Below are 25654 nucleotides of genomic sequence, written 5' to 3'. Positions count from 1 at the left end.
CTAGGAACTGCATTCTCTTAATCATCTCCATAGTTCTCTCTGAGTTGCCTCATGGCTGCCACCCCACAATTGCAGTTTATTATGATAGTTTCACCCACTTTGTTTTTGATAGTTCAATGCTACTACCTCACCTAAATTGTTTGGGGATCCTATTATTGCTATTGTCATTTGAGCCTAGTTCTGTAACATCTCTGGCCTATAGAAGATAGTCATCACTGAGATACTCAATGATGCCATTGGGAAACTCACCACTGCATTACTTATCTCATTGAAAAATGATGTGTTTGCCCATGGAAAATTTTTTGGCTGGTCAGTTCCTTGGCTTTATATAGTATATCTACTCTAGTACACCCACTTCTTTGAGACTTACAAACCCTTTTTCTACTGTGTGCTACTATTTCTACTTGGTATAGACCATAACATTTTCCAAGCCTCCAAGAATCACTGTAAAGTTGTGTTAATACTGTCTCCCATGATCTTTGCCAGGTGTTAAATTCAATATCATAGAAGATTGCTTCAACAGCAGTAAATTCTTCCCTATCTAACTTTATATGCTTCCACATGGATCTAGTACTCACAGAATCCAGTTCATAAGTACTCTGTCAGTTCCTATATGTTCCTATTGGTGTGTATATGTTGGTGAGGTCCTTCAGTTTCTTCAACATATTGTCTTTTTGCTCCCTTAACAGAGTCCAGTTTTATTCAGCTGGATTATGTTATGACTTTTCCCTAGTTATCTGTCTGGAGGTCCATGGGAGTGTTTTTGGTAGATCTTGATGGAGAGCGCACAGATTTTCTTGCAGTCTTTAAGCAAGGGTGGAGCACTAGCCACTAACAGGGGGAAGAGGCCACTTTTGCAGTCTCAGAGGATCCAGGGGAATCTGAGGATTAAAAAGTTTCAAGTGAATCAACCCAGATGTCCCCAGCAAATGACTCATAGTCCCATTTTTTCCCAATTAAGGCCCCAACCTTGGCACAGCCAACTTGCCTAAATTGAGAATTAAACATTCTCTGGATCTCTGCCACGCTTATGATTAATTCCTGGGTCTGATGCTCAGCTTTTTTCTGCATCTGCTGCAGGAGGTGAGAATTTCTTTATCTGGTGACATGGATGTCTGCTGTCTTTACATTTAGCCTTAAATTGTTGACTTATCACTCTAAGCCTTTCAGTGTCTTTCTCTACTGCATTAAGAGGCCCCAGCAACAGCTATTCTATTTCACAGTGCTAATCACTTCCTCTCCTCAACCTCTAAAATACTTTAAGATGTTGTACATACAAGTTCATCTCCTTCCACTGGTATCACACCCTAGTCTACCACTAGTGAATATTTTAACAACTGTCCTGCTGCACAGTACACCATTGGCTATCAGTTTTCTACCTGGCATCAGTGACTGGGCCCTCATTGCCAGTCCAACAGAGAGGATTCAGGTAAAATATCTCATTTTAGAGCTACTTCCTCCATACTCCCTTCATACCAACTTTTTTTTTTTTTTTTTTTTTGGCGGTACGCGGGCCTCTCACTGTTGTGGCTTCTCCCATTGCGGAGCACAGGCTCTGGACGCGCAGGCTCAGTGTCCATGGCTCATGGGCCCAGCCGCTCCACGGCATGTGGGATCTTCCCAGACTGGGGCACGAACCTGTGTCCCCTGCATCGGCAGGCGGACTCTCAACCACTGCACCACCAGGGAAGCCCCATACCAACTTTTTAAAGTCAGGTTTTCTGGGAAACAGACTATGAAACAGAGATATATGTGCAGAGCTTCTTTTGGGAGAAGCTGAGCCACAATGCATTTGCAACAGAGGCCTCAGCCAGTCCTACAGGAACTTCTGATCCTAGGATGGCCTCTGTGTTAAAGCGAAAGGGCTAGGCATTTGGGTGCCCATGTCAGTTAGTCATTGCATGTGGGCTGACCCAGAGGAGGGGCAATAACCCCTTGGCCTCTGCCATTCTCGGAAAGTGACTCAGCTCCGTGCCTTTGTCATTTGGGTGAATGAGTGACTTTGTCCTGGAGAGGGTGTTTGTGTGGTGTACCACAGCTCTACCATACCTTTCCTTTAATCCTGAGGGTAGACTTGGATGGGAGGTTGGAATGCAAATATTATAGTCGAGATTACTTTGATTTTAATATCAAGGACATACAGAAAGTGTATGTGCTCTGGGAAACCCCTTCTGTGTTCTTCATTTTTACTGTGACACAGCAATTTACTCAGAAGGCTTTCTCACTACTAATTTTTTAAAAATTATTTTTAGATTATATTTTTAAATGTATTAAAAGTTAGCAGATTGTGGTTCCTTGTTGTCAGAGATCATCTCTCTAATTTCCTACATCATTGCTCTGAGTCTCTTCTTTCTAGCTGTCATCAAGTCCTAAGGAAAGGGTCTGGGCTGAGTCAGGGGGCCAGGTAAACACAGGTACAACCAGAGACTGAATCTTAGTGTAATTTTATGGGAGGGAGGAAAGGCTTACCTTCATTTGTGAACAGGGGCTTTTGAAAACTTGAATTTCGATAGACATTGTATATTGTACGTCTGTGGTTATTTGAGATATAAAAATTTTTGTATTGCCTTCTTAATTTCTTCCTATTTTCTTATCTCAATTATACCAGCACCTAGACTTGTCATAGATCAAGTTAACAACTGCTTCTCTGGTGATTACTTATTCCCAGATGTTCTTTGAAGTAAGAGCTGGCCAATGCTAAGCATGTTTTAATTTTAAACTGAAGAGACTTTCCATGTATAATTTAGTGTTCCATAATAAAAAATATAAGAAATTTTTAAAGAAGTGAACTTGTTATGTTGAATTCTTTATTGGGGGCATGTATTGCTTATCATTATATAGAATGTGCTCTATTTTTGCTGGAGAAGTTAAAAGATGTCTTGCTATTAGGCAGTTTGAAATAATTTATTTATAGATTTACTTTAAATATACCCTGTGATAGAGGAAAAGGATGAAATTGCCCCTCTTTTTAATGAAACACTAATTTTAATTTACTTATAATTGCCACACCCATTTTGCTTACATGCTCTGAAGCATAAGTAATTGACTTTCACCCAAAAGTTAGAATCAAATGAAGTTCCATTGAATGAGGAGAATTGCACTGAATCTAATACTCTCAAAGGGGAAGGGAGGGAGGATGCTAATTATGTAAGCATCTAATTTTTGCTCTGTTGGCAGGCTGTATGACATTCATTAGAATTTAAAATTCTCACTTTTACTACAGAATAAGGACACATCTAGAGTTATGTACAATCAGCGAGGTGAGAAGAACAGCTAGGAAGTCATATCAGTAGTTAAGTGTAAAAGTCTGTGGTGAGGATTAAGTGAATATATGTTCTTTAATATATACTTTTTTTTAACATCTTTATTGGAGTATAATTGCTTTACAGTGGTGTGTTAGTTTCTGCTGTATAACAAAGTGAATCAGCTATACATATACATATATCCCCATATCTCCTCTCTCTTGCGTCTTCCTCCCACCCTCCCTATCCCACCCCTCTAGGTGGTCACAAAGCACTGAGCTGATCTCCCTGTGCAATGCGGCTGCTTCCCCTCTAGCTGTCTATTTTACATTTGGGAGTATATATAAGTCCATGCTGCTATCTCACTTTGTCCCAGCTTACCCTTCTTTAATATATTCTTTAGAGTACAGTGTTCTTTAGAGTACAGTGAGGGGAAATTTTAGTACCTCCATAAAAATGTTTAATTTTTTGTGGATTTTTATTTTATAAAGAAAGGCAAAGACCTCAGATGAACATGGGTGAGGGCCTGAACTCAGGCAGTAGCTCCTGGAATGGAAAGGAAGTGTGGATAATGAGAGAAATAGTCAAGTTTAGGACCAGAAGATTTAGAACCAGTTAGAAGTTTGGGGCAAATAAATAGAGGAAGCAAAGGTGAACCTGGAGTTCTAGTCTGTACACCTAAGAGAATGTTGGTTTTGCTAATTAGTACTGTACAAAAAAATTTAGAGAACTTTGTAGTTTATGGATGAAGATGAATTTGAATATGTTGACTATTGAATTTAAATATTGAATTTGAGATGTTAATAGTCATTCAGACCAAACTGATCAACCAAGAAACAGGAATTAATGCAAAGAACAGAAGCTAGATGCAGACATACTAATTTGGTAGTTAGAAGAGAGGGGAATAAAAGAAGTCTGAAAAGAGGAAGAGAGACCAGCGAAGGACCTTGTTAGGGCCTCTTTGTAAAGAAGAACACACACTTATTTACGCTAGTGTCTCACAATCCCTTAGACAAGACTCATAATGGCCCCAGACACAGGCCTAAAGAGCAATCAGAAACACAGGATCTGCTCCTTCTGTGGCCCTGTGGTCTCTTATCTCTGCTTTTGATGACCTGTCTGCATGCTTTTTGTTGTTGTTGTTCTGAAAGTATGTTTTCACTGCTCAGTTTTTCCAAAGATCAAAGGTTGATTGGTCAGGTCACAACGTTATATCACTTCCTTGTTGAAATGCCTGAAAAGATCTGACAAAATCTCCAGGTTCCAACTCCCAGTTCCCAAGATAGAAAAGCTAATTGGCCCAGTTTCCATCATGTAACCACTCTGGTCAAAATAACTGTATCCAGAGAGAGGCTGTATTGTCGTGGAGGTAGAAAGAAAGGCTGAGTGGTTACTGGTTTCAGATGCAGCAGAGAGGTTAGGGAAGATTAAGGTTTTGTACCAATACGCCCAATTAAAGAGAAATTTTAATAGAGTTCTGGGGCCGGAACTGGACAGCAAGAGGTTGAAGATGACTGACTCATGAGGAAGTAAACAGCAGGACTACTGTGAGGTAGATGAAAGGTACAGTAGCCTGAGGAGGTAACAACATTGAAGGAAAGCTGAAGGCTGCCTTTTGTTTTCTGTTTACAATAGGGTAGAATATAAACGTGCTTACTGCTTAGGTTGGATAGACCCAGTAGAGAGAAAGAGGTTTAAGATACAAGCAAGGGAATGGACTTGAGGGTATGGGGAGGGGGAAGGGTAAGTTGTGACAAAGCGAGAGAGTGGCATGGGCATAGATACACTACCAAACGTAAAAAAGATAGCTAGTGGGAAGCAGCCGCATAGCACAGGGAGATCAGCTCAGTGCTTTGTGACCACCTAGAGGGGTGGGATAGGGAGGGTGGGAGGGAGGGAGACGCAAGAGGGAAGAGATATGGGAACATTTGTATATGTATAACGGATTCACTTTGTTATAAAGCGGAAACTAACACACCATTGTAAAGCAATTATACTCCAATAAAGATGTAAAAAAAAAAAATACAAGCAAGGGAAGAGATAGTTGCTGGAGCATGGTTCTAGAGGTGGTGAGAGATGATTCAATCAAGAGCACAGGAGGAGATATGACTTTTGGAAGGAAGACATCCTTGTATCATAGGATGTTCAGTGAACATTCAGCGCTGAAATAAATCTCTCTCTGAATACTTATCGTAGTTGTTCCAACTGGGTGACGTTAAATCTCTGGATAACTTAGATCTGTTCTTAGTCATGGAGGCATTTCTGTGTCAGCTAGATTTCCAAGCAGGTATGAGAATTGAAGTCTGGCCTTTGTGATGAGACTGGATGTCAAAAGAACCTTTTATTCCCTAAACAGAATGTCTTTCTGTTTAGACTTTTATGTCTTTGAGTGCACAGCCCAACTGATTTTTCAGTACTGCATGGTCTAACTGGGGCAACCAAAAAAGTCCTAATTTTCATACCAAATTCAATTAAACCAGTTTCCACCTTTCCAGAAAATTGATTCTCAAGTGCTACTTCCATTATCAAAGTACATGCTATATTTTAATTTATTTATATAATTTTTTACTGGAATGAGATTTAGAAACAGTAAAATACATAGATTTCAAGTTTATAACGTGGAGAATTTTAAAAAATGAACACACCTACTATCCCAATTAAGATAGAGAGCATTTGTATCACCCCCAAATGTTTTCTCATGTCTCTTTGAAGTCAATCCCCACCCTTCATAGGCAACAAATTTTGTTTCTGTTGTCATAGATTAGTCTTGCTTTGACCTTAATATAAAAGGAATCGGAGAGTATTTACTCTTTTCTGTCTGGCTTCTTTGCTCAACACGTTTTGAGATTCACGTGTAATAGTGTTTCATTCCGGTTTTATTGCTGATTAGTGCTCCACTATTTTGTTTTTTAAAATTTTATTTCTTTATTTATCGGCTATGTTGGGTCTTCATCGCTGTGCGCGGGCTTTCTCTAGTTGCAGCGAGCAGGGTGTCCTCTTCGGTGCGGTGCATGGGCTTCTCATTGCGGTGGCTTCTCTTGTTGCAGAGCACAGGCTCTAGGCACGTGGGCTTCAATAGTTGTGGCTCGCAGGCTCTAGAGCGCAGGCTCAGTAGTTGTGACGCATGGGCTTAGTTGCTCCGTGGCATGTAGCATCTTCCCGGACCAGGGCTCGAAGCCATGCCCCTGCACTGGCAGACAGAACTCTTAACCACTGCACGACCAGGGAAGTCCTACTATTTTAAAATACTGTAATTTGTGTATCCTTTCTCCTCCTAATGGATATTTTCCCACCTTTTGGCTATTATTAATAAGGCTGCATAGAAATTCTTATACGTTTGTTTGAGAAAATATGTCTTAATTTCTCTTGGGTAACTACATAGGAATGCAGTTGCTGGGCCGTAGTGTAAGTGTAGGTTTAATTCTATAAGAAAACTGCTAAAGTTTTTAAAGTGGTTATATTCTTTAACATTGTCCTGTTTAATGCATAAAAATTGTAGTTGCTCTACATACTCTCCAGAATGTGGTATGTAACCCAGCTTTGAAAATTTTATCCATTTTCATCTGTATGAAATGGTATATCATTTTGGTTTTTAATTTGTATTTCCTGATAATTAAGGCTATAGAATACATTTCCATGCACCTCCTGGTTAGTTAGAAATCAGTCTGAAATTGTCACTGACTACTAACCCATTGTATTGCTTTTAAGGATATGCTCTTGCTATTACAGTGAATTTTTTGGACAGATCAAAAACCATAAAAATGAGCAAAATGAGCTAGCAGTGCCTAATCATCTATGAAGAATACTTTGTGAACAGACTTTTATTGAGACACCCAAGGTGAAGAGCTCCTTAGATTTCATTAATTAGGCATGTGGACATCTGATCAGTGTGCCAATTTGCCAACAATAATCATAATTTCTTGTTAGAGATATATTCAGTGTAATTTTAGCATAAGGCATATTTTTGGCTGAAATATTTTATGGTATAGGCAACTCTTGTAGAAATTCAATAATATCTTATAAATTTGAACCTTACTTTTGCAGAATGTGTGATAATTACTTCATCCAAGAGGGTATTAAATTTGTATTAAGAACAGGATAAATCCTCTCCCCTGACACCCTACTAACATTTAGGTCGAGTTCTGTTTATGGTTGAACAGATTAGTGACAGTTCATAAAATATTGGTACATTTCTTCATTGCTTTTTTTTCCCATTGAAAATTAATTAAATGACTATTAAATATCAGGCACCCTGGTACATTCCATTAGGGAAGACAGATGCAAAAATGAGAGATTATATGACCTCATGCTATTGCTATAATACACGTAATGCAGTGTAGTACAGGTGTGTGTGTGGTTCAGAGAATGTATCTATGGTGTCCAAGTGGGCTCATGATACAGACAGAGGGACACATTAACTCCTGCCTGGGCCATCAGAGGACTTCTGCAGGGTGGTATTGACCTGGACCTAGAATCCACCTTGCCAAGTAAGGAAATGAAGACACTCTGGCTGCCTTCATGAGTTTTGGCTTAAATAACATTTTGCTGAAGTAAGGGACGGAGTGATAAAGAAAAAAGTGGATATTAATGAAACCAAACACTATGCCTCACCAAGAAATGTGACAGATGTGTTCACTCTCATTATCACGTAATCTTACACATCTTGCAAACACCCCTAGGACATAGATAATATAATTCCTGGTTTATATGTGAGGAATATGAAATATCTGTGGTCTCAATCCCAGTTTCAGAAATGTTAAAATGTGAAAATATGCATGTCTTAGAATCAATAAAATACAATAAAATCATTGTTACAAGTTTCTCATCCACTCCTGTAGAGTATGTAACATTTTAAAAGGAATAACTTTTAACTGTATATAACACTACACATTTTTATCTTCCTCACAGGCCTTCAGAATTAGTATGATTCTTACTCTACCTTGAAAAAACACTGGGCAATTTGCACTCTAGATGAAAACTCTAAAAGAGGGGGCTTGTTACAATGGGCCTTTCTTTGCTGTCCTACAGTCAGGAAGGAAATGGGGGTACAGGAAAGGTCTGCTCAGATTGGGATCTTATTGTTATTTGTAAAAACAAATAATAACTAACATTTCTGAGTACTTCTGTGGTTCTAGGCACTCCTCTAATTCTCTCTTACTTAATCTTTACAGCAACATGAGGGAGTTGGTACTGTTATTTTCTCATGTGTCAGATGAGTCCGCCGAGGGACACAGAGGTTAAACAATTTGCTTACTGTGTACGGCTAGCTTGAAGCATAGCCGGGATTCACCGTAGGCCGTCTGGCTTAAGCCTCCATCCCATGCCCCACCCTTGACATAATGAATAGTGTATGTTGGAGCTCCGCTGGGCACCAAATGGAATATGCCTTCTATTCACCGAGGACAGAAGTGCTCCCTGATAGAACTGACGTCAACCTGCTTGAACAGTGTGCTGTGTATGGTTTGGGAACCACACCTATATTGTTCATATTCTAGCCCCATCACTGAGTAAGTCATTAGGGTCTTCGAGTCTCAGTTTTCTTGTTTTTAGAATGAGAGTAATATTTTACCTTGTGAGGATTTTTTTAAGGATTAATCGTTGAAAAATATTGAAGACAGAGTGATGAAGATAGCAAAAAGTGCTTAGGAAGCTTAGATGGGGGTGTGTAATTTGCTCTCACAGGGATCTGAGGCCCTGCCCTGGCACAGGATGCTAGGCTGGTAATGTGTCCAACCAACCTGGTGGGACAGAGACATGGGAAACATTAGAATTAGTGGCAACTTTTGCTGCAGAATGGTGTTTTTCCTAAATGGCCTTCCTTTGTACGGCTTAAGTGTCAAGTAAGAATTCCAATACATGTCAAAATTGCTCATAAGATTTTCTTACAGAAGCCTCTTTTAATATCAAAAGACTTTCTAGCTCCAGAAAATTACAGATGTTGACTACAGAGAATCAAGGTCAAGGTCAAATCATTTAAGGATAGAGTTAGATTACTACATCACAGAATGTTGCCATGGTAGGAAGATGCCAGCCCTATGGATGTGATTGCTTTAGAGGAGGGCAACACAGCACAGGGAGAAAAACAGTGAAGTTGGGGCGGGAGACCTGCATTTTTGTCCCAGCTCTGCTGTTGGAACCTAGGCAAGTGTTTTGACCTTTCTGGGTTTTCATTTCACGTTGTGCACATTTGAGGATTAGTGCTGTTTGAACTGTACTCTCCAAACCCTAGGAACCTGTAGAGGGTCTGTATGGGCTGTAGCTAGTGTGGACACAGCAGGTAAAGTAAGACTCCAGCACGGCTTCTTTAATTCAACCAAAGGGCCTCTGCTTTGATCAGTTATATTCATTGAGTTTCCACGTCTGCTTTAGTTGGGGGGAAATAAAAGGGGTAATGGTGAGTTGTGAGGATAAAAACCAAGTAAACTAAAACAACTTGTCTCTGAAATGGCATCATTCTAAGTTGCTCATCTGTAGCCAGTGTACCTGTGCTCTGCTCTCTGTACATGTCTGTGGGCAGAAGTTGCAAAGACTGAAAAAGTCCTAGTTCTTATTCTCCAGACATGTGTTCTCTAGCTGGAATAGGGCCAGGCCATGGCCAAGATGGTAAGCGGGCAAGACTTCAAGGCTCCTCAAGTCTCTCATATCTGGCCTATCCTACTACTTGTCTCCTTTGGTGGGAGACTCTCCCCAACCCCATGCTTTTCTGTGTTCTCTCTGCTCTCCCTCCTGCTCTTGAGGAATGGTCTCATAAACCTTTTATACCAAGATACAAAGTGATATATGCCTTAAAACCTTGGAGCCCCTTGGTGAGATTTGCATTTCATGAAAGACCAAATCTTAAACAAAGGTGATAAAGCTCTAATTATAGCTTCTTCTTGAGGCAGGTGTTCTTCTTCAAACATGTTCCATAGGTGACCACTTTTTTCTCTAAGGTTGGCTCTTATAGGCATAGCAGTAGAGCCTGGTGTTTATGAGAAAGGACTCTGAAGCCAGTCAGTTTGGGTTGCGTTTCTAGCTGCATCACTTCGTAGCTGTGTGTCTTTGGGCCAGCTACTCAGGTTCTCAGTTTCTTCATCTGCAAAGTGGGGATCAATTACAATACCTACTGCAGATATTATAAACAAACATTAATGTAGTAATCTCTACAAAGGACTCAAGACAGAGTAAAGCATATAATAAGCATTAAACAAATGGAAAAACATGTACAAGAGCTATTTGGTAAATAGTTTAGAAGAATGATGAAAGACTGAATATCATGGTTTAGACTATATGGGATATATGAAAAAGAAAAGATGACTAAGTAGTTAAAGAAACTATTGCATAAAAGATTAGTCTTGATCTGGCTTTTAAATGATTGAGGCCAGATTAGTTGGAGGACATTCTAGGCAGGGTGAAGAACAGGAATAAAAGTGACAATGGAGGAATAAGCTTAGTGTATCCACGGAACCGTGAAGAGGCCTAGAATAGAGGGTATACAATAGTCTGTAGCAGGAGAATAAGAGGAAAACTATATTTAAGGAAGATTAGATGGAAATCAGTTCATGGGATGGTTTGGAGTGGCAGAGGATATTACTTTAGGGGGCTAGTAAGCTATTGCAATATTAAATATCTAGAGTAAGGAGAAGGTACATTATTATAGTGAAGGAACCAAGTTTTGGAGTCAGGAGACCCAGGCAACTACTTTAGCATCTATGAGACTCACCACCCCTAACCATAAACTGTGGATAATATCCTCATAAGGTTACCGAGAAGATCAGGAGTTGATACATACAAAAGTACTTCGTAGGTTCCAAAGAATTAAAATAAGAATTACAGAATTACAGAATTATTAGTACTAGATGTCATTGTGCACTCCTAAACCAAAGTAGCAGCAATGGAGGTGAGTAAAAATGTAGGTGGGCTGTTGTTTGATGAACAAATTCATGAAATATCTTATTAGCTAGAAAAAAGAGGGCATGAATCATTTGGCCCTCATTCTTGGGGAAATGGGGCTTTCTATTTATTAAAAAAATGATTTGTTAGCTTAGGATAAACCTCTTAAGTTTGCTCATTTTTGTTGAAAATATTTTCATATGTATTGGTTTATTGTTTGTGCCTTAACATAAGGCAAAAAATGAAGTGTTCACAAGGACATCATTTCAGGTGTTACTGTGTTTCAGCAGTTTTCATTGTCATAGTCATCCCTGTGACCATCAGTTACATTAGATATAGAATTCTTTTACTCCTTCATATAAAAAGATATATAAAACAGTTATAAATCTGCATTGATCCAATAAAGACATTCTAGGAGATGCTTTTGAAAACTTGATCTTTTTATTTTCTTATCTCCTGCCTTGTCCCAGCTCCTCTGCTGGTCCCTCTCATCAGCTCCTTGTGGCTATTGGTGTGACTAGCTTTCCCTTCCATTTCCAGCTACCCAGGTTTGTTACATTGTTGTGCTTTAAGGATCCTGCTCATGAAGTTTGCGGTCAGCACGCTGGCCAGTGCTGTTTTCCCTTGGGCCTTCTGGCTCTGATGAGCTGCTGCCGTGTGTGGTTAGGTTTGCTCTGTCTCTGCAGCGGCACCTCTTCATTCCCATCTGATGGGAAATTTCTTCCAGTCAGCTGTTTTCCAAAGCACCAAGGATTTCCTGTTGAACAGATATTTGGTGAACCATGTTCATATATTTCTCTGATTTATTTTTGGAAAAATGTCTCTTATACCAGCAGTCAGAGAGTAGAGGGTATTTGCTGCTGAGGTGCTATAATGAGAAACAGAGGCTTTCTTGCTCTCTTCTGGTGGGAGATCAGTTATCCTCCTAACAGGGTCCTGGATGCTTAACACAAAGTCATTGCCAACAAAGGAGCAGTTAAGAGTGAGACTTCCCTACTGGGCTGGTAGCAGGGATTAAGCAGATAGTAATAAATAGAAGGTCAGAAACGCAGGTGGCAAGCCTGAGGTTCCTACACCAGAGGTGGGAATTCAGCTCAGGGCCTGTGAAGGAAGCATCATGCTGAAGTAGAGAGGGCAGGACTTGGGGAGGCAACCTAGTAGGGCTGTATCACATCGTGCTTCTTTGTCTTCTCCCTCCCTTGCAAGTTAACATTTGGATACCCAGTTCACCTACTTCACTGGATTTGATAAGGAACTTAAAATTGTTTATTTATCTGAAAATACTTTAACTTAGTTTTGGTAATGATTTAGCAATAAATTGCTGACTGTTCAAATGTTCATTAGCTCTTTTAGCCCACAAGGATGCCTACTGTTATAGTCATACTAAATAGCTCTTTTACAAAATGGATTTGTTAACATACAGGCAAAAAATATTTTACTCCCCATTGAACCCTAATAGGCAGTTTGGAATTGATACACTTGGAGTCCAAATCTGGGGCCTGGAGTCAAGGCTGTGTTGCTTGTTAGCTGCATATATTAAGGCAAGTTTCCTCAAAACTCTAAACCTCAGCTTCATTTTCTGGAAAATAATACTAATTTCACACAATTATTATGGGAATGAAGTGAAATGAGGTAAATTTTAGAAAATTACATACACAGTGCTTGGCACACAGTAAGTAATAATTAAATATTATTACTAAGGCACCTCATAATAGTCTAGTGTTTTAATCTTTTTCAAAATCCTCCTTCCCAAAACTTTAAATCTTACCCCCAAACTTCGTTACTGAAAAGAATGTGTGGCTGTATAATGAAAGGTAATACCACTGGAGGGTAAATATGAGATTTGGAATTCAAGTGAAGAATCATGTGATGATATGTTGGTCTCCCCATCCCTTCTCAATCCCTTTGCCTCCCACATACCTCATACTGATGCTGATTTTGTCCTGATCTGGGCTGCTCCCATTTTTTTAAAAAAAAGAACTTTAGAGAGGAGAGTAGGTATGTGGATTTGTATGTGGCGGGTGTTAGGACTTGTGTCAATTACCACTGGCAACATTCACTTTACATGCAACTGATAGCTTCATAGACCCCAGGACTAAGGACCAAGATATCCTTTTTTTTTTTAAAAACGTAGATTTAATTTATTTACTTATTTTTGGCTGCGTTGGGTCTTTGTTGCTGCGCACAGGCTTTCTCTAGTTGTGGCGAGCGGGGGCTACTCTTCATTGCGGTGCGCGGGCTTTTCATTGCGGTGGTTTCTCTTTATGGCGGAGCATGGGCTTTAGGTGCACGGGCTTCAGTAGTCATGGCTCGTGGGCTCCAGAGTGCAGGCTCAATAGTTGTGGTGCACGGGCTTAGTTGATCCACAGCACGTGGGATCTTCCCGGACCAGAGCTCGTATCCACCTCTCTTGCACTGGCAGGCGGATTCTTAACCACTATATCACCAGGAAAGTCCCAAGATATCTTTTTGCTTTAGTTATCTTTCGTAAAGCTCTGGTGGAAGCTATTGGGAAGGAGGATAACGTGGTGCCATTTACTAGCTGTGTAACTTTAGCTGTATCTTTTAATCTCTTTGAACCTCTTGTTTCTTCATCTGTAAAATGGACATATAATAATGTCTTCTTCAACAGGTTTCTGTGAGGATTAATTGGGATAGTTTAAGCTTCTGGAACATAACAGGTGTTCATTAAATGTTAGCTTCCTTCTCTACCCTGGCCACTTGTCTAAAGGAAGTACCCCACCTGATATCTGAGACTCAGTAACCTTAGCAAGGCAGCTGTGGCTTTGTAAGAGAGAGAGAGAGAGAGAGAGAGAAAGATGGAGACAGAGATAGAGAGAGAGAGAACCCAGTGACTAGGAAGGTGAGATTTCAATATTGGAAAATTGTCACTGGACCATAGAGGTATAAAGCATTCTCCATTTCCCCTCCAGTTTCTTCTTTAAAATATATGCTATATTTTTTCATCTCATCCTCCAACCTAGCAGGATTCCTAAGTTTCCTCCTACTTCTATCTATCTTAGTTTTCACAAGAGATACCACACTATGAATCTTCCGTCATTACTTCTTGCATCTTTTCAACAGCCTTCTTCGTTCTCATGACAACTAATATGTACTGGGCTTTGCTCTGTTTTAAATACTGTTCTAAGAACTTCACATGTGTTAACTCATCACAGATATCCCATGAGGAGGTACTATTTCTGTCACAATTTAATAAATGTACAAGTGAAGGCAGTATAGAAGTGACTTTCTCAAGCTCATACAACTATTGTAATATGTCTGAGAACTGGAATTCCAATGCAGGTAATTGGAATCCAGAGGCCGTGCTGAAAACCGATAACCGTTAGTGCCTCCTCATCAAATAGCACTTCTAAACCTAAGTTTCAAACCTTTCCACATTCTGTTTAGGTTTTGCCCATCCAGACCCATCTCCCTTTAGTCCCCATCTCTCTCCAAGGTGGGTGCTTCTCCATCTTTGGACACGACATGAATGTTTGGGATACTTGCCTTCTGCTTATACTGATTTTCTTTCTCTGGATCATTTAAGGCCCAGTTCAGCTAGTTCAGGCTTCTTTGTATCTTTATTGTTTATCTAGTAATTCATCGGCTTGTTGTTTCTCCATTCATTCATTTGTTCATATATTTATTCATTTGTCCAGCAAATATTATGAGTCGATTACATATCAAGTAACATAGATATTTAAAGTTAAACAGGACATAGCCTCTGCCCTTCAAATCACAGTCAGATTTGGAGATAGACATATAAATAAAATATTTCACATAAATAATTACTGTATTGTAAGTTACCATAACAAAGGTACATTCAAGGTATTGTGGGAGCACAGAGGAGGAAGTGCTGGGCTCTGAAGAGGTGCAACAAGATGATGCTGATCCCTGCTGGATCTAAGATACATAGATAAATATATAGAGATATTCATGAGTGAGGCATGTGGGGATAGAGGGAAGGGGAAAGGGATGGTGGCAGAAGGAACAGCATGGACATATTGGTGAGGCAACAATACGGTAATCAGGGAACTGTTACTACTTCAGTGCCTTGGGCAGATGTGCTTGGGGGAGTGACAGGAAATGAAACTGCTGAGAAAGGTAATGTCTTACGTAGAAGGAATTGTATCTTTTTTTTTTTTTTTTTTTTTTTTGCGGTACGCGGGCCTCTCACTGTTGTGGCCTCTCCTGTTGCGGAGCACAGGCTCCGGATGCACAGGCCCAGTGGCCATGGCTCACGGGCCCAGCCGCTCCGTGGCATGTGGGATCTTCCTGGACTGGGGCACGAACCCGTGTCCCCTGCATCGGCAGGCAGACTCTCAACCACTGCGCCACCAGGGAAGCCCTATATCTTTTAAATATATTAATTTTAGAGAGGAGGATTTGAGAGAAGGGCCAAATTAGAGCTAGGAAGACCATATAGGATACAACTGTAGTAGTCCAGATGAGAAATTGTGGAGTTCGGAACTAAGGCATCACTAGTGGGATAAGGGGACATACATCAGGTATGGATATGGGATGGATCATATTGAATCTAGAATGATTCCTGGGTATATGTCTTGGGTAAATTAATAACTATGATGATATGATATTAGTTGAGACTAATTTGGGAAAATGACTAGGTGTTGTATGGAGTTTAATTTTAGACAACCAGGTGAAGACATTAATAAGTAGCTGAAATGTGGGTTAATTTGGAGGTAAGTATGCATCTGTGAAATCATCACCAAAATTTATGCTATGAACATATCCATCATTACCACAATCTATGCTGTAAACATATCTATCATCACCCAAAGTTTCCTCCTGCCTTTTCTTCTTTATAATTATTATTATTTTGTGATATGAACACAACATAAGATCTACCCTTTTAGCAAAATTTTAAGTATACAGTATTATTAACTAACAGCACTGCGATGTACAGTAGATCTCCAGGGCTTATTCATCCTGCATAACTGAAACATTGTACCTTTTGAACCAATTCTTCAATAACCACTTATTGAATGTTTATTATGTCTGCTGGGTTCAGGATGTTTAAAATTGGGCAAGTCATAGTCTTACCCTTAAAGAGGACATAGTCCAGTGGATGGAGACAGAAATGAGATTATAATACAGAAGAATTCGAATTGCTCATGCACTGGATTGTGGGAGAGTGTGGCAAAGAGAGAGAAAAGCTCAGTGTGGGTGGTCAGTGAAGTCTTCACTGGACAAATGATTTTGAAGTTGAAACACAATTTTTACAGATAGGAAGAGCTAGACATGAATGATATTCTAGGTAGAGAGAATAGAAGAGTTACTGAGGTGTGAAATAGCGTAGAGCCTGTAGTGAATAACAAGCTGTTCTGTATGGTTGGAATACAGAGCAAGTGAGTTCGTCTGTGCAGCTATGCCGACATGTCCACGGGTTTGTGTTTTGAAGCAGGGCTTCAATGTAGATTGAATTTTCCTGTTCAAAAATTTTCCAACCGTTATAGTCTAGAACAATAGCTCTGAACTAGTTATGCAGGTCAAGAAGTCTAGACACAATTTCATGAAAACTTTAGAGGCATTGACAAAATTGCTGCGTTCATTTAAATAAAAAGCAGATATTTGTTTCCAGGTTTGAGAGACCCAGGATCTTAGATTGAGTGATTAGTGGAACAATTTATTTTGTCAAAGTTGGTTTTAAAATAATTTATCTACCCTACTGCTACTTAACTTTCCTTTCTTTTTTTTTTTTTAACATCTTTATTGGAGTATAATTGCTTTACAATGTTGTGTTAGTTTCTGCTGTACAACAAAGTGAATCAGCTCTATGTATACATATATCTCCATTACTTAACTTTCTAAAGTCTTTTTCTTCCCCACAAGGAGAGGTCACATAGGAATACAATAAATATTTTTTGAATTTAATTCAGGAATTAATTTCTTGCAATTTTTATTAGTAGAAAACATGGCATGTAATTCTGAATGAATACCAAATTGTTTCAGACAAGCAGAATTAGATTCTAACAGCTTGTGAAACCTGGAAGACATGGGTTTAGAGTCTGTCTGTTTCTCTCCTCCATCTTTTTTGCTTCCCTTTCTTATTGCAGTGCCCTATCTCTTATGAAGCTTGGCTCCTGGCCAGATAATGTACTCCTCAAGTCCCTGCAGGACCCTAGTAAAGTGAAATTGGCAGATTTCCAAGTGGAAGGAGCTGATAGAGAGACATCAGGCTCCTAAAACAATGTGCAGTTTGTGATGTATTCTTTAAAGAATTAAGTAGATTATTTATCTACCCAAATCCATAGTTTGATAGCAACAAAGGCTTTTGGTCATTGCTATTATTCTGTGATATATTTCAGTGATAAAATAGTAAGTTCAGTTCAACAAAATTGTGTGTGAATACCTACCACATACAAGGCACAGTGCTGGCAAAGCAGCAAAATTAATGTAAACTGTCTTCCTCTTCTTCACGTAATTCAAAAAACTAGCTATCACAAATATGATTTACTTGTGTGGTCATTTGCATTATAAAATACCAAATCATAGGATGAATTATATTCAACCAGTGTTTGATTATCTTTAGACATGTTTCATTTGTGGTACAATTTTGTTTATGTGATTTGGTGTTCTATCTTCAGTCATGGTCCTAACCCTGGGGTTGGGTTTCCTGCCACCTGCCACAAGGCTGCACTGGTTGCCTAAGGTGGCTTTGCTTTCTCAAGCCACATCCTCTCAGAACTGAGATGTGTTATCCTTATTTTCAAATATATTTTCCTATTGTGTTGTTATTGTTACTACAATGCCTAAATTTGATATAACTATTTTTTTTTCAATTCATGATACTCCATTGACAAATTTGATGCCTATATAAGATGTATTTTCTCTTGGTATTTATGTCATCATATGAAATGTTTTCTTACTTGAATTACTTTAGTCATCATTTAAGAAATTATCAATCATTGAATACCTAGAATAACAAGATTATCTGAATAAAAAAAATCTTACCTACATGGGTAATATTAATTTGATTAATTTTAAATGTTTGAGGTGGGGGGAATACATTTAAACTGAAGTGCTTATGTTTGTAGAAGTAAATGTAATTGTAAGAAAAGATATAAAGTGGAAACGATAAGACCATGCAGGTAATATAGCTTTTTAAATTGCCTGTCACCTTACACAACATTTTCTAAATAATTATTATTACCTTTACTAGTATTTTAATTGTGTCCACCCATAAGTGATTTAGGAAAAGAAAATTATAATTTAAACATAGTTATTGGTTCTGATTTGCTTTAACTAATTGTTTTAAAAGTAACTGTGTTGAAATTCAGATATTTCCCTGTCCCCTCTGCAATTTTTCACACACTGTGTATCTTGAATAGCTTTGAAAAATGTTGGAAATGGGGTAAATCTAGGATTGAATTCTGATATTCATTTTAACGTTCCTTTCTTTTAGGTACTGCATGAAGTTATGTGGAAATGAAAGCGATTCACGAAACCCCTCCTCCAAGAGTGAATGAATGTCTTTCATAAATGGAGCTTGGCTTCTGGTTTTCCCAGGACACTGACATTGTGGCAGAGACACAGCGGCTCTTCCTGCTATTTTCAGTGATTCACAGAACATCTGAACAGTGATGCTGGCCTTGGATTTACAGATTTCCATCCTGATACCTTATTTACTTCTTTGGGGCAGAAAAGCTTGCACTAATTGCTCTCCATGGTGGCTAATCTTTTCAAGAGCCTGATCTTACCTTACATCCATAAGCTTTGCAAAGGAATGTTTGCAAAGAAATTGGGAAATACAACCAAAAAAAAAGAGAATCGTCAGCTGAAAAAGGATCAAGACATTCTTATTGCTGGCCAGACCAAACCCCCTAAATTTTCTAATACCTTGAAAAGCACTGTAAAGAAGATTGCAAAGTGTTCATCCGCTCGCAACTTATCCACTAAAGAAGACAAGGCTAACAAAGAATTTTCCCTCTCCCCAACGTTCAGTTACCGAGTAGCTATTGCCAATGGCCTCCAGAAAAATATTCATATAACCAGTGGTGAGAATGAGGATATCCTTCAGGAGTTATCTTCCATCGAGAGTTCCTACTCAGAATCACTCAGTGAACTAAGGAGCAGTACAGAAAACCAGGCACAGTCAACACACACGATGCCAGTTAGACGCAACAGGAAGAGTTCAAGCAGCCTGGCACCCTCAGAAGGGAGCTCCGATGGGGAACGCACTCTGCATAGCTTAAAACTAGGAGCTTTACGCAAACTGAGGAAATGGAAAAAGAGTCAAGAGTGTGTCTCCTCAGATTCAGAGTTGAGCACAGTGAAGAAAACCTGGGGAATCAGAAGCAAATCTTTGGACAGAACTGCCCGAAACCCAAAGACCAGTGCCCTGGAGGCCGGATTCAGTTCCTCTGGCTGCATTAGCCAAACACAGGATGTCATGGAAATGATCTTTAAGGAACTTCAGGGAATAAGTCAGATTGAAACAGAACTTTCTGAACTCCGAGGGCATGTCAATGCCCTCAAGCATTCTATCGATGAGATCTCCAGCAGCGTGGAGGTTGTACAAAGTGAAATTGAGCAGCTCCGTACAGGGTTTGTCCAGTCTCGGAGGGAAACCAGAGACATCCATGATTATATTAAACATTTAGGTCACATGGGTAGCAAGGCAAGCCTGAGATTCTTAAATGTGCCCGAAGAAAGATTTGAATACATTGAAAGTGTAGTGTACCAAATTCTCATAGATAAAATGGGTTTTTCAGATGCACCAAATGCTATTAAAGTTGAATTTGCTCAGAGGATAGGACACCAAAGGGATTGCCCCAATGCAAAGCCTCGACCCATCCTTGTGTATTTTGAAACCCCTCAGCAAAGGGATTCCGTCTTAAAAAAATCATATAAACTCAAAGGAACAGGCATCGGAATCTCGACAGATATTCTTACTCATGACATCAAAGAAAGAAAAGAGAGAGGGATACCATCCTCCCAGACATATGAGAGCATGGATATAAAGCTGTCTACTCCAGAGCCCAAAATCAAGAAGAACAGTTGGCAGTCACCTGATGACAGTGATAGAGAGCTGGAATCTGACCTCAATAGAAACAGTTATGCTGTGCTTTCCAAGTCAGAGTTTCCAACAAAAGGAAGTGCTTCCAAGTCAAGTTCAAAATCACACAATGCTAAAGCCAAGAATAAAACTTCTAGTAGCAGCAGAATTGCAAATAAATCAGAATATGATAAAATTTCCTTGTATTTGCCAGAATCGGATAACTTGGCAAAGCAAACCACAACCTATTATGCAGACGCAACACCTCTCTGGCACTCACAGAGTGATTTTTTCACCACTAAACTTAGTCGTTCTGAGTCAGACTTTTCCAGATTGTGTCAATCTTATTCGGAGGATTTTTCAGAAAATCAGTTTTTCACTAGAACTAATGGAAGCTCCCTCCTGTCGTCTTCAGACCGGGAACTTTGGCAGAGGAAACAGGACGGCACGCCTACCTTGTATGACAGCCCTCAGGATCAGTGTTTGAATGGGGCTTCTCAGGGTGTCCAAGTACAGAGTGAAATTGAGAACGCAGAAACTGTGGACAGTGGAGTGAGTAATAGCATGGTGTGTGCATCTGGAGACCAAAGTCACTACAGTGATTCTCAGCTCTCTTTACATGAAGATCTTTCTCCATGGAAGGAATGGAATCAAGTAGAGCAAGGAGCTGATTTAGGTTTAGATTCATCCACCCAGGAAGTTTTTGACTATGACACAAACAGTCTATCTGATCAACAACTAGATGTTTACCATAAAGACCTAGAAGACTTGGGAAAGTGCCACAGTGTCCTTCACGATGACTCTGAGAGCTATGATTTAACCCAAGATGACAGCTCATCTCCATGCCCTGGGTTGGATAATGAACCACAAGGACAGTGGGTTGGCCAATATAATTCTTATCAGGAAGCTAATTCTAATGAGCTGTACCAAAACCAAAGCCAGTTGTCCATGATGTATCGAAGTCAAAGTGAATTGCAAAGTGATGATTCAGAGGATGCCCCACCCAAATCTTGGCATAGTCGATTAAGCATTGACCTTACTGATAAGGCTTTCAGCTTCCCAAAATTTGGATCCACACTACAGAGGGCTAAATCAGCCTTGGAAGTGGTATGGAACAAAAGCACACAGAGTCTCAGTGGGTATGAGGACAGCGGCTCTTCCTTAATTGGGAGATTTCGAACATTATCCCAGTCAACTGCAAATGAGTCAAGTACCACGCTTGACTCTGATGTCTACACAGAGCCTTATTACTACAAAGCAGAGCGTGAGGAGGACTATAGTGAACCAGCGGCTGATAATGAAACAGATTATGTTGAGGTGATGGAACAAGTCCTTGCTAAGCTAGAAAACAGGACTAGTATTACTGAATCAGATGAACAAATTCAGGAATATGATCACCCTTCATATGAAACACCTTATGAAACCCCACAAGATGAGGGTTACGATGGGCAGGAAGATGATGTGGCTAGTGAAGGGGGATTGGAACCCTTAAAGGAAACATCAGCTGAAATGAAAATAAAAGAAGATGAAAACCAAAACATCCCTGAAAAGCCCCTGGAAATCATAAAGCCAAAGAAGATTCGTCCCTCCTTCAAAGAAGCAGCTTGGAAAGCCTATAAGAAGCAAATGGCAGAATTGGAAGAGAAGATCCTGGCTGGAGGTATTTATGTTTAAATGCTACATTATGAGCTCATTGTGTTTTACCATTGGGTGGTGTTCTTTAGAGCATGTTCTATGTTTACTCTTGGGGGAAGGAATTTACTTTCAAGGAATTTGCATGTTTATTCTGAGAAGGATTTTATTTTACTCAACTCCCCCAACAAGTTGGGCTTGATGATTTAAAATCAAAGTGTTTTCAAATAGGTCATAAGCCCTATACTCTGTGGCTCAACATTTCTGTGCTAGGATTAAGCAAAAACCCCATTTCATATTCCCAACTTTATTGCATCAGTTATCAAAGGAAGGATGAGTGAAATCAAAGAGCAGCCTGGGGTCTACTTTTTGGTCCTGTTAGGTTTTACAGGGATTGGGAGAAAGATAAAATTAATCTTAAAGAATTAGGAAGGATGGACTCCCAGATTTCCCACTCCTTTTCCCATCAAATCTATACTTTGGAGCCTGCCAGCAGGAAGAGCTAGTTCTGCACAACCAACCCCAGCCCATACCATGGAGGACCACAACCTCCCTCACTACCTACCGATGCAGCGGAGGGAGGGTGCTAGAGCCAAAACCCTCAGGCTGTACCTGAGCGGTCACAAGTCACTCTTTTGGAGGATAAAGGAGATAGAGTTGAGTAGCTTCCTCCTAAAGAGTGGAGTAGAAGTCTCTTGCCCATTATGGAAATGAAAGCAGTACCTTACCTAATAGTTTTACTTGACCTCCTGGGGGAACAATTTTGGATCGTATACTTTGGAAAAGTAGCTGCATGTAAATAAAATTTTTTTGACTTTTTATTTATCAACAAAACTTCATCTGCACTTACCTCAGTCCCTTACCATTTATGTTATTTGCATGCTTATCTCTTTATATCTTTGGGATAGTTTGATATAATCTCAGTTTTAATGAATTACATATTGTTAATGGTTTCCTTGATTATGGCATTGTCATCTTTAAAATACTGACTGTACATAATACTCCATAAAGGTATATATTTATATGATCAAGTGTTAATTGCTATTATGAAATAATATAATAATTTCTTCAGCTGGTAGCTGATTATGGCTTCTTTTTCTTAAGCAAAATTGTGATCAGATACTACTCCAAACTGGCCATTTTCTGGTTGACATGGGTGGATCATTGAATAATCAGATACCTTTATGGTTAAACTGTTTCAGGCCCTAAAACAAGTGAAATAACTATAAGGGTTCTCTGCTCTAAAATTCTGTCCATATAAAACAACATATCTTATGGAATTTGTTTAAAGAACAATATAAGTCAAGGGCATCTTGGGTACATTAGCTGTGTTTTTTGGTTGTTATTTTTTTCAGGGAAAAGTTCTCAACTATCTTTAAAATTGATTTGAAAAGGCCAAGTAGTCAAAATTTTTATGTAAATGTAATTCGTATTGGAATAATGTCTATCTTATTTCAGAGTGACTTTTAATATTAGATATTCTTATTACTGAAACTCAGTTCATTGTTTCTTGAAATACAGGTCAGCTTTTTGACAGTGTATTTTACTTACTATGGATTCAGAGAGGTCTACTTTAAAGGCATATTAAGAATAAGCAGTGTGTGTGTATATGTTTGTGTATCTGTTTGTTGTGATGCAATACATGAACGTTTTAATGCTAACTGGTTAAGGTATCTGAAATGTTAGGCAATATTATAAATACAATGAAACTATACGTTTCAGAAAAAAGTGGATCTTCATTAACTTAAAAAATATCCCAAATTAGCAAACTTCTGCAAGGTAGATTGTTACTGATAATGACCATTTACATAGCTAACAATCCTAGTCATTCAATGGCATTTATCCTCAGAAGACATAAATACACTTGGTTATCCACACACCACCTACTTCAGAATCCTAAGAAGGTAAAACAATCGGTATCACATACCTGACACACCAGGCCTGACAACAGAGGACTCAGACCCCTCTAAGTCTTGGAGCTTGGCTTGTTATCCTATGAGCCAGCTTTGAATGGAATCTGTTGGATATCATTTATCCTAAAGGAAATCATACACCCGTCTTTAAGATGCTCTCTGGTTGCTTGAAAGGCGCCAGATTGACTACGCAGGAGGTTGCGGTAGCCTAGATTTTAAAGGCCATCTCTTCTCCCTTTGGCAGCAGTCAGGCAGTTGTCCCCCTCCTGTGCTGCCAATATGCTTCATGAGGAAGGGCAGCCAAAGAAGGGCATTTTTCAGGCCCCTTCCCGGCTCAGAGCATCCCAATGAGTTGCCGGTCGTCGTGATGGGTTTCATGTCCATAGCCATCTGCTTTACTGGGCGTTGGGTAGATGCCAACAGATTTTTCTCTCCATGACCACTCAGTCACCATTAGGTAGCAGTGCTGCCTTTTCTCCATTACTAACCTGGCAAGATTGGACCTTAGAGCTCTTGCTGTAAACGATGTGGAATGCGGTTCTCCTGTCATTGCTTGATGGAAATGTTAGCTCATAAATTCGAATCATTTATTTCAACTTTTGTCTTCAGGGTCCTGGTAAAGAGGGATTTTTTTAAAAAATATCATTCCTTATTTTTTATTAATTAATTAATTAATTTTTGCTGTGTTGGGTCTTTGTTTCTGTGCGAGTTCTTTCTCTAGTTGTGGCAAGCGGGGGCCACTCTTCATCGCGGTGCGTGGGCCTCTCACTATCGCGGCCTTTCTTGTTGAGGAGCACAGGCTCCAGACGCGCAGGCTCAGTAGTTGTGGCTCACGGGCCTAGCTGCTCCGCGGCGTGTGGGATCCTCCCAGACCAGGGCTCAAACCCGTGTCCCCTGCATTGGCAGGCAGACTCTCAACCACTGCGCCACCAGGGAAGCCCCAAGAGGGATTTTTTTAAAGACCCCAGTGTACATGGATGTTTGGTACCAGTGTTTCTGAGAATCTTCACCTTGAACAGCAGGCCAGTGGGGAAAGAGATTTTAGACTGTGTGTAGCCAGAACCCCCATGAGGCCATATTCTTTTGTTGCTGGAGCCTGCTTGTGTAGCTGGCCTGAAACCCACACCATGGTGATGAACATCTGATCCCCTACCTCTAGCCCTTCACCACCCATCAACTGGAATTAATTATTATCTCCTCAGAATTCCCCTGTATCTATCTCTTATGGCTCTGGCTTCCACCTTATATAATGACAATTTATGTGCATTCCTCATGTTCTCTTCTAAACTGCAATCTGAAGGCCAGAGGTCTTGTCTTTTCATCCCTTCATTTGCACTGTGCCTAGACCAGTGCTTTATACAGAGATGGCACTGAATTAATACCTTGGATGAATGCCTGAATCAAGGGAAGCAGGATACTAAACAAAAAGCACAAGCTTTGAAGTCAAACCCAAATCCAAATCCAAACTGTGACCTTTAATTGCTAAGACTATGACTTTATCTCCTGTCAGTTCAGAAGTATGATTAGAGATAAAAACTTACTATTGAGCACTACTATATCCCAGGCACATTCCAGGCAGTTTATCTGCTTTTTATCCCTTTGCTCCCTACAGCATCACTATGAATTTGATTCCATTATTATCTCATTTTACAGGTGAGGAAACTGAGATGCTGAAAACTTCCATAACTTGTTCAGTGTCATACAGTTAGTAAGGGGGTGAATCCAGAATTGAATAGATGGCTAATTTGTTTATTTAGAGCAGCTATATGCTTACTCACCTCAAAGATTGTTTTGTTCATGTTTGAAGGTGGAGAAACATGATGAAAATGGAGGTGGCATTAGCCGTGAGCCTTATTCCAGCTAAAGGATTTTCATGAGAAAACAGGACTAATAGGAAAGGCACTAGGGTTTTGTTATGAAATAGTTCATTCCCAGTTTTTCTACTTCAAATCCATGGTTCATCTTATAAATCAAGGCTT

General features: G+C 39.6%; 1 protein-coding gene and 1 long non-coding RNA gene across 2 annotated transcripts in view; one reads left to right on the top strand and one right to left on the bottom strand.

Annotated features, from left to right (window-relative positions):
* Window positions 1-11649: 11649 nt before the first annotated feature.
* LOC132596847 (uncharacterized) lies at window positions 11650-23851 on the bottom strand. The gene is made up of 3 exons (XR_009562993.1): window positions 23690-23851; window positions 13264-13750; window positions 11650-11871 (listed from the first exon to the last, which is right to left on the bottom strand). It is a non-coding gene; the product is annotated as an uncharacterized lncRNA (long non-coding RNA).
* UNC13C (unc-13 homolog C) overlaps window positions 18796-25654 on the top strand; it is a 576706-nt gene continuing 569847 nt past the window's right edge. The window contains exon 1 of the mRNA XM_060294236.1: window positions 18796-21790. Within this exon, the coding sequence (XP_060150219.1) occupies window positions 18799-21790 (2992 nt within the window). The 5' untranslated portion in view covers window positions 18796-18798. The remainder of the gene's footprint in view (window positions 21791-25654) is intronic.

The sequence above is a fragment of the Globicephala melas genome, chromosome 2 (assembly GCF_963455315.2).
Source record: "Globicephala melas chromosome 2, mGloMel1.2, whole genome shotgun sequence".
In the NCBI taxonomy this organism is placed as follows: domain Eukaryota; kingdom Metazoa; phylum Chordata; class Mammalia; order Artiodactyla; family Delphinidae; genus Globicephala; species Globicephala melas.
This window is presented reverse-complemented; position numbering and strand designations above follow the sequence as displayed.